This window comes from Salvelinus alpinus, chromosome 5 (assembly GCF_045679555.1).
Source record: "Salvelinus alpinus chromosome 5, SLU_Salpinus.1, whole genome shotgun sequence".
NCBI classification, from domain to species: Eukaryota; Metazoa; Chordata; class Actinopteri; order Salmoniformes; family Salmonidae; genus Salvelinus; species Salvelinus alpinus.
Genome location: NC_092090.1, coordinates 9,216,527 through 9,233,998, shown reverse-complemented (window position 1 = coordinate 9,233,998; position 17,472 = coordinate 9,216,527). Strand labels below are relative to the sequence as shown.

At 44.1% G+C, this 17,472-nt stretch overlaps 2 protein-coding genes across 2 annotated transcripts in view; one reads left to right on the top strand and one right to left on the bottom strand.

The window, feature by feature from the left end:
• Positions 1-3,744, bottom strand: part of LOC139575158 (large neutral amino acids transporter small subunit 1-like) — a 26,729-nt gene extending 22,985 nt beyond the window's left edge. Inside the window, exons 1-2 of the mRNA XM_071400161.1 lie at positions 2,892-3,744; positions 1-96 (exon numbers count right to left, since the gene is read on the bottom strand). The exon at positions 1-96 is cut by the window's left edge and continues 30 nt beyond it. Of these exons, the coding sequence (XP_071256262.1) occupies positions 1-96; positions 2,892-3,447 (652 nt within the window). The 5' untranslated portion in view covers positions 3,448-3,744. The remainder of the gene's footprint in view (positions 97-2,891) is intronic.
• A 7,553-nt stretch (positions 3,745-11,297) lies between these two features.
• Positions 11,298-16,123, top strand: LOC139575495 (zinc finger protein 319). Its single transcript, XM_071400494.1, has 2 exons — positions 11,298-11,433; positions 13,687-16,123. The coding sequence occupies exon 2, from the start codon at positions 13,867-13,869 to the stop codon at positions 15,667-15,669; it is 1,803 nt and encodes a 600-aa protein (XP_071256595.1). The 5' UTR covers positions 11,298-11,433; positions 13,687-13,866; the 3' UTR covers positions 15,670-16,123.
• Positions 16,124-17,472: the final 1,349 nt, after the last annotated feature.

Genomic DNA, 17,472 nt, shown 5'->3' with positions numbered 1-17,472 from the left:
TGATGAGCACCAGAGCGAGGAGCTTGGCTGCAGTGAAGACATTTTGAACCCATGTGGCAGCCTTCACACTCCAGCAGTTTACTGCTGTCAAGAGCACTGGAACAGACAGACAGACAGACAGACAGACAGACAGACGTTTATTCCGCAAATTAGGGGAGAATTGCTAGCCTGTTGGAACCAGCCTGATCGCTGCGTTCATCATTCTATTTCATTTCACAGTGAAACAGAATGGTGAACACGGCAATCAGACAGGACAGCTGGTTCATTCCACCTGGCTAGAATAATTGCTGTCCTAAGGGCATCCGTTTGTAACGTGAGGAGCACAGTACTACATAGAGCCATGACTACATGGAACTCTATTCCACATCAGGTAACTGATGCAAGAAGTAGAATCAGATTTTTTTTAAACAGGTAAAAATACACCTTATGGAACAGCGGGGACTATGAAGAGACACATACACGAGTACATGTAAAGGATGTGAAATGGCTAGCTAGTTAGCGGTGGTGCGCGCTAATAGCCTTTCAATCGGTGACGTCACTTGCTCTAAGACCTTGAAGTAGTGGTTCCCCTTGCTCTGCAAGGGCCGCGGCCTTTGTGGAGCGATAGGTAACGATGCTTCGTGGGTGACTGTTGTTGATGTGTGCAGAGGGTCCCTGGTTCGCGCGAGGGGACGGACTAAAGTTAAACTGTTACATACAGACACGCATACAGACACACTCTATACACACGGACATTGTAATATTGTTCTATGGTGGTATTATACATTTTGAATTGTAGATACAGTTGAAGTTGGAAGTTTACATACACTTAGGTTGGAGTCATTAAAACTCGCTTTTCAACCACTCCACAAATTTCTTGTTAACAAACTATAGTTTTGTCAAGTCGGTTAGGACATCTACTTTGTGCATAACACAAGTCATATTCCAACAATTGTTTACAGACAGATTATTTCACTTATAATTCACTGTATCACAACTCCAGTGGGTCAGAAGTTTACATACACTAAGTTGACTGTGCCTTAAAACAGCTTGGAAAATTCCAGAAAATGATGTCATGGTTTTAGAAGCTTCTGATAGGCTAATTGACATAATTTGAGTCAATTGGAGGTGTACCTGTGGATGTATTTCAAGGCCTACCTTCAAACTCAGTGCCTTTTTGTTTGACATCATGGGAAAATCAAAAGAAATCAGCCAAGACCCCAGAAAAAAATGGTAGACCTCCACAAGTCTAGTTCATCCTTGGAAGCAATTTCCAAACGCCTGAAGGTACCACGTTCATCTGTACAAACAATAGTACGCAAGTATAAACACCATGGGACCACGCAGCCGTCATACCGCTCAGGAAGGAGACACGTTCTGTCTCCTAGAGATTAACTTACTTTGGTGCGAAAAGTGCAAATCAATCCCAGAACAACAGCAAAGGACCTTGTGAAGATGCTGGAGTAAACAGGTACAAAAGTATCTATATCCACAGTAAAACGAGTCCTATATCGACATAACCTGAAAGGCCGCTCAGCAAGGAAGAAGCCACTGCTCTAAAACCACCATAAAAAAGCAAGACTGCGGTTTGCAACTGCACATGGGGACAAAGATCGTACTTTTTGGAGAAATGTCCTCTGGTCTGATGAAAGAAAAATAGAACTGTTTGGCCATAATGATCATCGTTATGTTTGGAGGAAAAATGGAGAGGCTTGCAACCAAAAGAACACCATCCCAACCGTGAGGCACGGGTGTGGCAGCATCATGTTGCGGGGGTGCTTTGCTGCAGGTGGGACTGGTGCATTTCACAAAATAGATTGCATCATGAGGCAGGAAAATGATGTAGATATATTGAAGCAACATCTCAAGACATCAGTCAGGAAGTCAAAGCAAGGTCGCAAATGGGTCTTCCAAATGGGCAATGCATACTTCCAAAGTTGTGGCAAAATGGCTTAAGGACAACAAAGTCAAGGTATTGGAGTGGCCATCACAAAGCCCTGACCTAATTGAGTGTATGTAAACTTCTGACCCACTGGGAATATGATGAAAGAAGTAAAAGCTGAAATAAATCACTCTCTCTACTATTATTCTGACATTCCACATTCTTAAAATAAAGTGGTGATCCTAACTGACCTAAAACAGAGGATTTTTACTAGGATTAAATGTCAGGAATTGTGAAAAACTTAGTTTAAATGCATTTGGCTAAGGTGTATGTAAACTTCCGACTTCAACTGTATCTCAATTACCTCTTACCCCTGCACATCGTGGTATCCCGTGTATAAAGCAGAGTTATCGTTACTCATTGTGTATTTATTATTACATGCTTTACTTTTCTATTATTTCTCTACTTTCTCTCAGCATTGTTGGTAAGAGCCCCGTAAGTACGTGTTTCACTGTTAGTCTACTTACACCTGTCGTTTACGAAGCATGGGATTTGATACGTGTTTCACTGTTAGTCAACCTACACCTGTCGTTTACGAAGAATGGGATTTGATACGTGTTTCACTGTTAGTCTACCTACACCTGTCGTTTACGAAGCATGGGATTTGATACGTGTTTCACTGTTAGTCTACTTACACCTGTCGTTTACGAAGCATGGGATTTGATACCTGTTTCACTGTTAGTCTACCTACACCTGTCGTTTACGAAGCATGGGATTTGATACCTGTTTCACTGTTAGTCTACCTACACCTGTCGTTTACGAAGCATGGGATTTCATAAATAGCTGATGCAACCAGACAGGAAATACTGGTTCAACATAGTGTAATGACCTGACTAGATCATAAAGGAACAATTGGCCAGACAGAGGACTAGCCTAACACATAACACACAGCTGTCTGTGCGGGTCGCTACAATAGGTTCATTCAAAGTGTAGAGATAAAATATGTATCTCATAAAGCAAACTGACTTACATATACACTGGCAGGCGATCAATTTAGCGACATTTTCTGGTACCGGAGAGAACGGGAAGACGGGTTTGAGTAAATAAGTGGCAAATACATAAGAAACGATGTACTGAGAAGAAGGGCGGATGATCAGTAGTTCTATCCAGAGTTTTAGGAATGCAGGAAGAGACCCATAGACCTCAAGAATGTAGGCATAATCTCCTCCAGATTTGGTGATGGTGGTCCCTAATTCGGCATAGCACAGGGCCCCCACTGTCGAGAACAACCCACACACTGCCCAAATGATCAACGACAGTCCGACAGAACCAGCTTCCTTCACTACCCCGATGGGTGTCACGAATATCCCCGAGCCGATGATGCTACCCACGATGATAGCAACACCATTCAGTAGAGTTATAGTTCTTTTCAGTTCAACTGTGTTCTCCCCGGAGATGCTGCCAAATTTACTTCTCTTTCTTTCAGTTGGGTTTGAGAGCGCACTGCCTTCAACCAGAGAAAACACTTCTTCGTGAACGCCTGATTCCCCCGAGGACTTGGAGTGACGTTTCTTCAAATTTGACATGTTGAGGAATATTTCTTCAAACTTCTATTCAACCATTCATGAATATTGCGAGGTGAAAACCTAAATAAAGTTTTGCTAGCTAAGTAGTCCGGTACAGTAGCTAGTTAGCTAAACGTGGTATTAGTTGTTGTTGGTATGGTGATGCCGCGTGGACTGGAATGGGAGTGGAAGCTACAATAACTTTACTACAATGTTGCCGGCTGTTCCGCCCACATATTAGAGGCTGCTGCGGATTCTACTGGCAGAGCAAACCCGTGATTTCTGGTAGATTATTAAAAGCAATTCTAACGCAGCATGTTTTTTGGACTCATTCAGCAGTTTTTTTTATCTGATTAAGTACAATACCATTGGAAATGAAAGTTGATAGTTCAATGGAAGTTGATAGTCTCTTCTTCCTGTTAATAAGACGCTGGTTGGACATTTTGATAAATAGCCCAATGTCAAAACAGTTTTAACTGTCCAAAACAATAACTAATATGCACAAACAGTTCGTGATATATTGAAAACCTAAACATACAATGTATACATACATGTGTAACAATAGTAATCATATTACTTGTATTTTTTTTTTAACGAGCACCTTATAAACTACTGCACACGCACCAAAAACCGTGGCAATAATTCACTGATATCGATTAGGGGAGAATTCAGGATGTAGGCGACGCGCTGTTGAAACTAACAACTAAAAAACACATGGAAACTGGATATCTTTCTTCCATGGTTAGAGAACAACCTGCAGAAGACAGATCGCTACATTTTGGGTCGCTAAAACGGAAAGAGAACCGCAACACACACTTATTTGTCAATCACACATATCACGTTGAAATCAAATGGGCGAGAGAGGAGGAAAATGAGGTGGCGCATCCTGTTTAAACTAACACAGCTCAAAAAACGGAATCTGGGAATAGTGTGTACGTCATTGGTTAGAAGACAATTTGTAGAAGACATCTAGCTACATTTTGTAAGTGTTGCGTTTTGATTAAAGTGTTTGGCCAACGCGGCAAGTGTAACGCATTAAAAATAACTGTTAATAACTTTATCGATATGTTATGTGATTTTTATGAATAATGACAAAATTGTATACATTTAACTTAGAACTATAACTAAACAGAATACTACTATGTTACTGTATGGATGTATGAATGTTATTATAATCATAATACTGAATACAATGTGTGTAGTTTTAGTCCAGAATTAGAAGAAGGACTTTCTGTTCCTTGTTAGAAACAAATGGAGCTATCGTCAGACCGGCTGGGATGCTGTGTTCCTTACAGGACATTCTGTCTCTACCCAGGGAGGGGAGAGACCTTGGGCTTGTAGTAGATTGTTTAACAGGTGGCAGACAATGAGGGAAGGCTTGTGAACTATACTGCCATTGTATCTGAGAGGAGGAGAGACATTTATGACGAAATATGAGGTATATAAACTAATGAACATGATATTTTGTGGAGAGCTCTCCGAAAATAAACGATACTGATTAATTTTGAGACAGGTCTCTGTCCATTTTATGCAAATAAGTATCTTACAAATTCTTAGAAACGGACAGAGTGTTTTAATTGAATTGGTTAATAAACATATAGGAAATAAATTCCTCTAACACGATATCACCCTGAAATCAATAGAACAGGGGGTAAACGTTTGGGGGTGTATCGCTGTTTAAACTAACACCATTCAGAGGCCATATGGAAACTTGGAAAAACCTATACAGGGTTGTTTGGATGAGAATTTATAGAAGGCTTCAATCTATATTTTGGCATTTCGGATGTTGAGTTGCAACTTCGGGAGGCTGCCATTATGGGAAAGGGAACAGACCACTTGTTAGGTTAGTTCATTTAAACAGCATAAGATATCAACAGTGACAACGATGGGGTGCGATTTAAGTGATAGTTTGAATGTCAGCGACTTTTAAAGCGGGACTGCCCCGAATTTTCCGTGCCATTTCATTAAGTCCCGCGCATCTCAAAATGAACAGTACAAAACAACATATATTGATTGATCTGTTTTACGTAATCTATTTTATGTCATCGTGATGAATATAAACGTTCATACTAACATAGTGGTTAGAGCGTTGGGCCAGTAACCGAAAGGTCGCTGGATCGAATTCCTGCCCCTGAACAAGGAAGTTAACCCACTGTTCGAAGGGCGCCGAATACGTGGATCTCGATTAATGGTTAAATGCGGAAGAGGCATTTCAGTTGAATGCATTCAGTTGTACAACTGGCTAGGTATCCCCCTTTCCCTTCGCCCGTCTGAGGCAAAAAGGATGTGTAATTACACAAAATGTTATGGGGTGAAAATACAAGCTTTCCTTCAGAACAACAGATCTATACGTGCTTTATTTGAAAGGGATATTGTATCCATTCCTTATGTCACAATTTACTGGAATACATTTGTCACTAATATCTGTTGGGGAAAATGATGGTTATTACCACACAAATACCTGCTTGTTAACTAGGTTCAAAGAGGTCTCTTTCAGAATGATCCATAAGTATTACCCTGTGAATCATTACCTGAAGAAACTCAAAAAAGACATTGACATTAACTGTACTTTTTGTGTTGAGCATCCAGAAACAGTTTTGCATTTATTTTAGCATCGTCTACATGTAAAAACATAATGGAAAGATATTCATGGTTTTATAATTATTATAATCTTGATGACTTTTGTTTTTTTTATGGGAGAATGTGCTGCTCTGTTTCCTTAACCATGATGATAAAGAAAAACAATTTTACCTCATAAATCGAATTGTGCTAATGGAAAAATGTCATATTCATAAATGTAAATTCACTAATAAAAAAGCACTCTTCCGTGTTTTCTAGAAGGAAATGGAGCAGTACATTAAGAACACAATGTTCTGGGACACTGTAAAGTCCATGGAGAATAAGAGCACCTCCTCCCAGCTGCCCACTGCTCTGAGGCTAGGAAACACTGTCACCACCTCCCAGCTGCCCACTGCACTGAGGCTAGGAAACACTGTCACCACCTCCCAGCTGCCCACTGCTCTGAGGCTAGGAAACACTGTCACCACCTCCCAGCTGCCCACTGCTCTGAGGCTAGGAAACACTGTCACCACCTCCCAGCTGCCCTCTGCACTGAGGCTAGGAAACACTGTCACCACCTCCCAGCTGCCCACTGCACTGAGGCTAGGAAACACTGTCACCACCTCCCAGCTGCCCACTGCTCTGAGGCTAGGAAACACTGTCACCTCCTCCCAGCTGCCCACTGCACTGAGGCTAGGAAACACTGTCACCACCTCCCAGCTGCCCACTGCACTGAGGCTAGGAAACACTGTCACCACCTCCCAGCTGCCCACTGCTCTGAGGCTAGGAAACACTGTCACCACCTCCCAGCTGCCCACTGCTCTGAGGCTAGGAAACACTGTCACCTCCTCCCAGCTGCCCACTGCACTGAGGCTAGGAAACACTGTCACCACCTCCCAGCTGCCCACTGCACTGAGGCTAGGAAACACTGTCACCACCTCCCAGCTGCCCACTGCTCTGAGGCTAGGAAACACTATCACCACCTCCCAGCTGCCCACTGCTCTGAGGCTAGGAAACACTGTCACCACCTCCCAGCTGCCCACTGCTCTGAGGCTAGGAAACACTGTCACCACCTCCCAGCTGCCCACTGCTCTGAGGCTAGGAAACACTGTCACCACCTCCCAGCTGCCCACTGCACTGAGGCTAGGAAACACTGTCACCACCTCCCAGCTGCCCACTGCTCTGAGGCTAGGAAACACTGTCACCTCCTCCCAGCTGCCCACTGCTCTGAGGCTAGGAAACACTGTCACCACCTCCCAGCTGCTCTCTGTTCTGAAAGAGTTGCAAAATCTGGACCCCTACAAATCAGCCGGGCTATACAATCTGGACCCTCTCTTTCTAAAGTTATCTGCCGAAATTGTTCCAACCCCTATTACTAGCCTGTTCAACCTCTCTTTCGTATCGTCGGAAATTCCCAAAGATTGGAAAGCTGCCGCGATCATCCCCCTCTTCAAAGGGGGAGACACTCTAGACCCAAACTGCTACAGACCTACCCTGCCTTTCTAAGGTCTTCGAAAGCCAAGTTAACAAACAGATTACCGACCATTTCGAATCCCACCGTACCTTCTCCGCGATGCAATCTGGTTTCAGAGCTGGTCATGGGTGCACCTCTGCCACGCTCAAGGTCCTAAACGATATCATAACCGCCATCGATAAGAGACATTACTATGCAGCCGTATTCATCGACCTGGCCAAGGCTTTTGACTGTCAATCACCACATTCTTATCGGCAGACTCAACAGCCTTGGTTTCTCAAATGACTGCCTCGCCTGGTTCACCAACTACTTCTCTGATAGAGTTCAGTGTGTCAAATCGGAGGGCCTGTTGTCCGGACCTCTGGCAGTCTCTATGGGGGTGCCACAAGGTTCAATTCTCGGGCCGACTCTCTTCTCTGTATACACAAAGCATCCTTCACTCATGCTGCCAAACATACCCTCGTTAAACTGACTATCCTACCGATCCTCAACTTCGGCGATGTCATTTACAAATTAGCCTCCAACACTCTACTCAACAAATTGGATGCAGTCTTTCACAGTGCCATCCATTTTGTCACCAAAGCCCCATATACTACCCACCACTGGGACCTGTACGCTCTCGTTGGCTGGCCCTCGCTTCATACTTGTCGCCAAACTCACTGGCTCCAGGTCATCTACAAGTCTTTGCTAGGTAAAGCCCCGCCTTATCTCAGCTCACTTGTCAACATAGCAGCACCCACCCGTAGCACACGCTCCAGCAGGTATTTCTCACTGGTCACCCCCAAAGCCAATTCATCCTTTGGCCGCTTTTCCTTCCAGTTATCTGCTGCCAATGACTGGAACGAACTGCAAAAATCCCTGATGCTGGAGACTCCTATCTCCCTCATTAGCTTTAAGCACCAGCTGTCAGGGAAGCTCACAGATCACTGCACCTGTACATAGCCCATCTGTAAATAGCCCATCCAACTACCTCATCCCCATACTGTATTTATTTATGTATTTAGCTTGCTCCTTTGCACCCCAGTATCTCTACTTGCACATTCATCTTCTGCACATCTATCACTCCAGTGTTTAATTGTTATATTGTAATTACTTCGCCACCATGGCCTATTTATTGCCTTACCTCCCTTATCTTACCTCATTTGCACACACTGTATATAGATTTTTTCTGTTGTATTATTGACTGTTCTGCCTGCGGCTATGGAACCCTGACCTGTTCACCGGACGTGCTACCTGTCCCAGACCTGCTGTTTTCAATTCTCTAGAGACAGCAGGAGCGGTAGAGATACTCTCAATGATCGGCTATGAAAAGCCAACTGACATTTACTCCTGAGGTGCTGACTTGTTGCACCCTCGACAACTACTGTGATTATTATTATCTGTCCCTGCAGGGTCATCTATGAACATTTGAACATCTTGGCCGTGTTCTGTTATAATCTCCACCCGGCACAGCCAGAAGAGGACTGGCCACCCCTCATAGCCAGGTTCCTCTCTAGGTTTCTTCCTAGGTTCCTGCCTTTCTAGAGAGTTTTTCCTAGCCACGTGCTTCTACACCTGCATTGCTTGCTGTTTGGGGTTTTAGGCTGGGTTTCTGTACAGCACTTTGATATATCAGTTGATGTAAGAAGGGCTATATAAATACATTTGATTTGATTGTATGTTTGTTTTACTCCATGTGTAACTCTGTTGTTGTATGTGTCGAACTGCTTTGCTTTATCTTGTCCAGGTCGCAGTTGTAAATGAGAACTTGTTCTCAACTTGTCTACCTGGTTAAATAAAGGTGAAATAAATAAAATAATATATAAAAAATTCAACATTCTTCAAATAACAAATCTGTTAAAACAATCAATATGTGTGTTCCTTTTAAGGTCTTTGTATAATCTGTAATTTGTTGTACCCCCTAGCATATGTTATCATTGTCTGTTTGTATACTGGTTTATCTGCAATAAGTATATATATATATATATATATATAAAATATATATATGTATTTGAGAAAAAACGAGCTTGTGTAAGGTAGTAACACAAACTGGCCACATCAGGGACATTAGCGCAATATACAATCATTTAATATTGATAAATAATTCAACATGTCATTTTAAGATGATAGTATATGTTTCCCACTCAAACTATTGAAACAACGACATCTATGTCTCACTAATTTAACCATTAAGAGTTTAAAAATGCTCATACAATGTAACCAGGCGCTCTAGACAGAAGCCTCCATAGTGTCTGTGCATTATGCTGAACGGTTGCCGTCCCTACGTACTGCGCACGCCCAAGTCTCTAAAGCCAGTGAGGGGACATTTACATTTTTCTCAATGTTGCCTGCATGTCAATTTCCTTGTAAATACACAAAACTGATTGTAAGTACTATGTAAACGTGTGCAGTGTGTAACTGTACTGTACCTGACATACTATATACTTAACCTTTATTTTATTTGTGTTGCATCCTTTATAATCTTTTACAAGATCACTTGAAGTAATATATTAATTGTGGCTCTGATGACTTAAAACTCAATCAGTCACATTGGTGCCGTGACTCACACCCATATACTAAACTCCACCCCCATTCATCCAGGAAAATTAAATGTTCATCAATCTGTACATATTCTGATTACAGCTACAGTAGCCTAGTGTGTATCAATGTTCATAGTGCTTCAATTAGTAACGAATATAGAATTTGGCTTTACAATGCATTAACCCTCTTGTTGTGTTCGTTTCATGTTAATTCATTCTGTGTTCCGGGTCCAAAATGACCGCCCCATTATAGCCGATTATAAATCCATAATAATAGATATATTATCACCTAATGTTGGGTTAGAACCTTTTATCAACTTAAGTTCTCGTGAACATAAGTTTTGAACTTCTATTTGCTATTTATGGCCTGTAGGCCTCATTGACCTGAGCTCATACAACTCGTTTTTGAGTAAAAGAAAAAGCATAATGTATGGATTATTTTGACTATAACAAATACTCAGATGAAACATATTGTGCTATTTATCACAGACTACTTTGTGTCAAAGTTTAACAAGGACTCTCTACTCATCACCAGTGTCATGATCAAAGATATGATCATGAGCCTCACATACAATATATTGTTTTGGTCATTGTGCTGCCACAGAATGAATTGTGAGCAAGGCCTCAAAAAAGCTTTTATAAACCAGAGCTGCGAGAAAAGCTTCTATATATTATTGAAATAATGTTGCGATTGTTTGTGAGAATGCCAACAGGTATGGTTGCCGTGGGGGAAAGGTTCCCGTAGGGATTGCCATGGAAGCCAAGAAGGGTAGTGAGGTGTGTGTGTGTGTGTGTGTGTGTGTGTGTGTGTGTGTGTGTGTTCAAACAAACATGCATGTGGGGATCTGGGAGAGGAAGTGTGTCCATCTGATGAATGGGCATGTGCCTGAACTCAATTTTACACACTAATTGTAGTCTCACCCATTCATTTCTAATGACCGGTCATTTTTGACCGGGAACACCACAGGTGTACAAAAGCTAAATAAAACACCCCAAATTTTATGAAAATCATCAAAATGTATTTTGTGTGTTCAGATGCCCTGTGTGGACAAAGTCGTGGAACCTTATGACAATCAGATTAAATGAACTACATTTTTCAGAGAGGAAACTTGTAAATCCGTCCAATTCGACCGGAACACAGCAGGAGGGTTAAAATTATACAGCAAAGTTATACCAAATTGAAGTAGAACGGTTGGATGACTGAAAACTAAGGACAACCTTGCATCATGATACAGAACGGGGAAAATCTAGCTTTAACATTTTAATCTACACCCTGGAGAGTGATGCAGCTATGCAGGCTGTGGAGATTTCCGGTGTACATTATTAGTGGATGGCGTTCCGCTCTCATCTCGCCACGGTCCTCCGCTAGCCGTAGCCAAATATTTATCGAAGGTCGACTCCTGTCCTGGCTCCAGAGGAAGAGGCTGACTCAATGACTGAGAGCCATACCGAAATGTAAGCTGTCAACCGTGTTTACTTATTTGTTATGTTGTATTTATGATTGCATGAACATGTATTACGCCGCTTTTTGTAAAAGGGAGTGTATAGCTCGCGTAGGGCGGCCTAGGTCGGGGGCTAGAAGAATCGGAGACCATCGATGGGGCCTCGACGTTTCCATTTTTTATTCTGAAATAGCTAGCTAGGTAGCTAGCCATCTGTTTAGTCTTTTCTCAGGCAGGCAGTAACGTTAGCTAACAACAGCTGTGTTGCTCGTTGCCGGCGACGTTATAGGCCTAGATATTAGCTAGGTAATGCAATGATAATTTCGAGGAAATCTTTTGAGATTAGCAATCTGCTTTTGCAAACCGACTAGCCATTGCTAACCCACGTAACTTGCTTGGCGCTAGCTAATGCTCTGTATCTAATAAATATGTGGCTGCGTACCAATTATTATCTAGCTAGCTAACGTTAGTTTATCATCTTGCACCCAGTTATAATGTGGCATCATTTTAATAGGTCACTTGTATAGCTGCGTTATGTACTGTACTTTTAAATAGGAGAAAATGTAGCTCAGTGTCATTTTATAGTGACTGGACCTAGTCTCAGCATCTCTAGTTAGCTATACAGGTAACTGTTGTAGTGATGTTGCTATTCGAAGAAGGATGATGTTGTACATATGCAAAGAGAACTCAAAACAAACCACCAACAATCTGCCTCAATCTCCTCTCATCTCGCCTTTATGTAGCTGCATATGGTAACACCAGATAATGTGATTTAACTCAACAACAAAAAAATACCATTATACTGGTAGTTACAGGTGTGGGTATACAAAACAGTCAGATTTATCAACTAACCTGGCGATACTATCAAATGAAATTGTATTTGTCACATGCGCCGAATACAACAGGTGTAGATCTTACCGTGAAATGCTGACTTACAAGCACTTAATCAACAATGTAGTTAAATAAATAGAATTAAGAAAATATTTTCTAAATAAAATTAAATAAAAAAACGAATAAAAAGCAACACTAGGATTACGTGACAATAACGTGGCTATATGCAGGGGGTACTGGTACTGAGTCAATGTGCAGGGTACCGGTTAGTCGAGGTAATTTGTACATGTAGGTAGGGGTAAAGTGACTATGCATAGATAATAAAGAGTGAGTAGCAGCTGTATTAAAACAATGTAAATAAACAATGTAAATAGTCTGGGTGGCCATTCGATTAATTGTTCAGCAGTCTTATGGCTTGGGGGTAGAAGCTGTTAAGGAGCCTTTTGGAGCTGGACTTGGTACCCCGGTACCGCTTGCCATGCGGTAGCAGAGAGAACAGTCTATGACTTGGGTGACTGTCGACGTCGATTCGTGGTAACAGGAATGACCATGTCCGTTTGAATCTAGAAAATGCTCCATTGTTAAAATAAACTTTTTTTTGGCTCCATGAATTAATCCAACAATGTGTACACACGCCATGTTGTCTTTTTAAAATCATCTCTCGTTGATTGAGACAGGTGGTGTCGCATGTCATGATGACAAACACCTGTCTCGATCAATGAGAGGACTTGAAATAGACAACATGGCGGCGTACACATTGTTGGATTACTTCATGTAGAAAAACAATTTATTTTAATAACGGAGCATTTTCTAAATTTAAACGGGCCCCCTGCAACTGGACACAAACATTTACTACTAATGGAGGACGAAGAAGGTATCGCCAATATCAGTTTAGTTAAAATCTCTGGTGACGTTTTGTATAGACACCTGTAACTACCAGTGTAATGATCACATTTTTTAGGGGGTTGAATCACATTATCTGGTTTTAAAAGCTGTAGCCTATGTCCATCTCGAAATGTATAAAATCCTAAAACACAGTAGAATGCCAGTTGTTTTTAGAGTATTAATACCATAGATATGGTAATACCATAGCGTTGCAGTTAAAAACAATGCACATAGGCTCCCAAGTGGCGCAGCGGTCTGAGGCACTGCATCTCAGCGCTAGAGGCGTCACTACAGACACCCTGGTTCGATTCCAGGCTGTATCACAACCGGCCGTGATTGAGAGTCCCATAGGGTGGCGACCAATTGGCCCAGCGTCGTACGGGATTGGCCGGTGTAGGCCGTCATTGTAAATAAGAATTTGTTCTTAACTGACTTTCCTAGGTAAATAAAAGGTTAAATAAAAAAAAACATACATGGATCCATTGCATAAAATATGTATCGGCTACATTTGCATCATGTTCATATACCCCCTCTGTCTTTCCCTCTGTAGGGTTTCTGCCCTTTTACTAGTGGACGACCAGAGGTGTATCACCTATTGATAACAGACGTCGTTAAGAGCCGGTAGAAAACACCCCTGTTGGACATCACCAGCCCGACCAAAACCTGCCTCCATACTCCTGGGCCTCCCCTCACACAGTCAAAACTGCATCAATACGTGCGAAGCAGCAGGATGACTGAGGCGTGGCAGCAGCAGCACGCAGTGGCCCCCCCACCCACCGTGGTGCACAACCTCCCCCCGGGCTCCGACAGCGCCCTGGGCTGTGCCGTGTACGGGATCGTCCTCCAGCCGGATGTGGCCTCCCTCCAGCAGCAGCCCCAGCACGGCCAGCAGCATGCCGTACCCGCCCAGCAGCCTTCCCTACAGGTAGGGGGCGAGGGAGGGCACAAGTGCGGAGCCTGCGGCCATGACATATCCCACCTAGCTAATCCACATGAGCACCAGTGTATGGGGACCGGGGATCGGTCGTTCCAGTGTACCCAGTGTATGAAGATCTTCTGCCAGGCCACTGATCTGCTGGAGCATCAGTGTGTACAGGTGGAGCAGAAGCCGTTTGTGTGTGGCGTGTGTAAGATGGGTTTCTCTTTGCTCACCTCGCTGGCACAGCACCACAACGCCCACAACAACGGCAACAACCCCATGAAGTGTTCCATCTGTGAGAAGACCTACCGCCCGGGCTCTGGCAACAACACCCCCACCTCCTCCGCTGCCAACCCGTCCACCGGCGAGGCCTCCAGTGGCGGGGCAGCGTGCGGAGCTTCAGCCCCTACGGAGTTTGAGGCTTCGGGACCAGACAGGCCCTACAAGTGCTCAGTGTGCCACAAGGGCTTTCGGCATCTGTCTGAGCTGTCGCGACACGAGCGGGTGCACACGGGAGAAAAGCCCTACAAGTGTGACACCTGTGACAAGAGCTTCAGCCAGTCCTCTCACCTGGCCCACCACCAGCGCACCCACAGCTCAGAGCGGCCCTACAAGTGTGCTGTCTGTGAAAAATGCTTCAAGCACCGCTCACACCTCGTGCGCCACATGTACGCCCACTCCGGCGAGCACCTGTTTAAGTGCAATTTGTGCGAGATGCACTTCAAGGAGTCGTCGGAGCTCCTGCACCACCAGTGCCAGCCCACAGTGACCTTGGACAGGCCGTTCCGCTGCGGCTCGTGTGGGAAGGGCTTCAAGCGGCCTTCGGATCTGCGGCAGCACGAACGCACGCACTCCGAGGAACGTCCGTTCCAGTGCGAGGAGTGCCAGATGAGCTTCAAGCAGCAGTACGCCCTCGTTCGTCACCGCCGCACTCACAAGAACCCAGCCGACCGGCCTTTTAAGTGTAACCTATGTGACAAGGGTTTCCTGCAGCCCTCCCACCTGCTGTACCACCAGCACGTCCATGGCATGGAGAGCCTGTTCAAGTGTGCTTCCTGCCAGAAAGGCTTCAGCCAATCCGGTGAACTGCTCCGGCACAAATGCACCGGCTCAGGGTCGGCGTCTGGCTCCGTGACCGCGGCCACGCCGGCGGTGGAGAAGCCCTACAAGTGTGACGTGTGTGGCAAAGGCTACAAGAAGAAGTCGACGCTCCAGCGCCACCAGAACTCCAGCTGTCAGGAGAAGCCGCTGAAGTGCTCCCTGTGCAACCGCCGCTTCCTGTCGCCATCTGAGTTCGTGACGCACCGCTGCGACCCGTCCCGGGAGAAGCCCCTGAAGTGTCCCGACTGCGAGAAGCGCTTCAAGTATTCCTCGGAGCTGCAACGTCACCGCCGCGTTCACACCGGGGAGAAGCCGTACAAGTGCTCCAGCTGCGACAAGAGCTTCAAACAGCGGGAACACCTGGTGAAGCACCAGGCGGTGCACTCGCGGGAAGCCCAGTTTAAGTGCGTGTGGTGCGGGGAGCGTTTTGTGAACCTAGGAGCCCTCCAGGAGCACACGGTCCAGCACACTGCAGAAGGAGGTGGTTATCCTGCAGCCCCATGTATACAGTGAGCAGGTCTGCTGCTGTTGAGCGTCTGTACAGTGTGAACACACACGGTGACATGGAACGTTGCCCGCCAGGCATACAGCAACACTCTTCCTGACACCTTATTTGTATATAACCACACATTCATTATTTACATTTAGTTACACACCCACATAACCCCCCCTCCTTTTGCATAAACAATGGTAAAACTCTGCTTAATCCTAACCATGAAGTTATTATTGACACCTTCTTCCTCGCACCAAGGTAATCATGACCATGTTCTGCCCTTCATTAGTGACTTCCAACTACCCATGACCCAGATCAACTGAAAACAGTACATCAACTACCCATGACCCAGATCAACTGAAAACAGTACATCAACTACCCATGACCCAGATCAACTGAAAACAGTACATCAACTACCCATGACCCAGATCAACTGAAAACAGTACATCAACTACCCATGACCCAGATCAACTGTGGTCACATTGTTGGATGCAGGAAAAATGCAACTCGAAAAGGATGTTCGAATCTGAAAAGTAATTGGAAATGTATTCATGTTTGTAACATCAAATACTTAAGAGTTGCTTCTTTTTTTTTAATGGTGAGAAATTAAATGTTTAAGGAAATTGTTGCGAGGGAGAGTCTTATTCTCTGACTCCTTTATGGTCATATAATTTCTTTGCTGTGGTTTGGTTCAAGTTTTAGCCACACTACGTGTTGAACTCCCCCTTAACTCTCTGGTTGGCTGTTAGTAATGCCCAATAAGCCCCACCCCTCATAGACTTAAATATACGTTTCTGCATGAGTATATTTAAGCAATATGGCCCGAGGGGTTGTGGTATATGGCCAATATACCACGGCTAAGGGCTGTTCTTATGCATGATGCAATGCGGAGCCCTTAGCTGTGGTATATTGCCCATATACCACAAACCCCTCGAGGTGCCTTTATAAACTGGTTATCAATGTAATTAGAGCAGTTAAAATACATGTTTTGTTATACCTGTATACCACGGCTGTCAGCCAATCAGCATTCAGGGCTCGAACCACCCAGTTTATAATTGTGAAATACGTTTATATTTAGCATCACTGTTGTACTGTAGTAGCTTAGGTTTGCTTAAAAAATGAAAAAAAAATGTGACAAGTTATATCTTGTGTCCTCTTTGGAAATCTGTGGTAGATAAACTGTGGCATCTCTGTACTATAATGAATAGCAACTACTGTAGTATGTGTCAATGGGAATATTTCCCCACATTCTGGACTACTTTGGCTTCCTATTTCATAGAAAGAAACACATACCATATCTCTCTGTCAACGTGGGGGGCTCCCGAGTGGCCACTGCATCTCAGTGCTAGAGGCGTCCCTACAGACCCTGGTCCGATTCCAGGCTGTATCACAACCGGCCGTGATTGAGAGTCCCATAGGGGGCGTCGCACAATTGACCCAGCGTCGTCCGCGTTTGGCTGGGGTAGGCCGTCATTTGTAAATAAGAATTTGTTCTTAACTGACTTGCCTAGTTAAATAAAATGTACACAGGGAATGATGCTCACACAACCTCTGAATCCTATATGTACTGTTTGTACATAAATATTACATTCTAACATGTTAACAAACTTGGTGGTAGAAGTTAAATGTGTTGAAGAACTGATTCTGCTACCTGCTTTCTACCCAGTTGAGATTGTGTTGTATTTAAGCAAAAGGGGTGTGGAGGACATACTCCGGCCCAGTGGTTTTGTCCTCCGACAGGTGGCATCACTCCTACACAGCGCTCGTCCCTCAACCGACAGAGCAGACAGTTGGTCGTAAGACAACGGCTCAGTGGTTTTGTT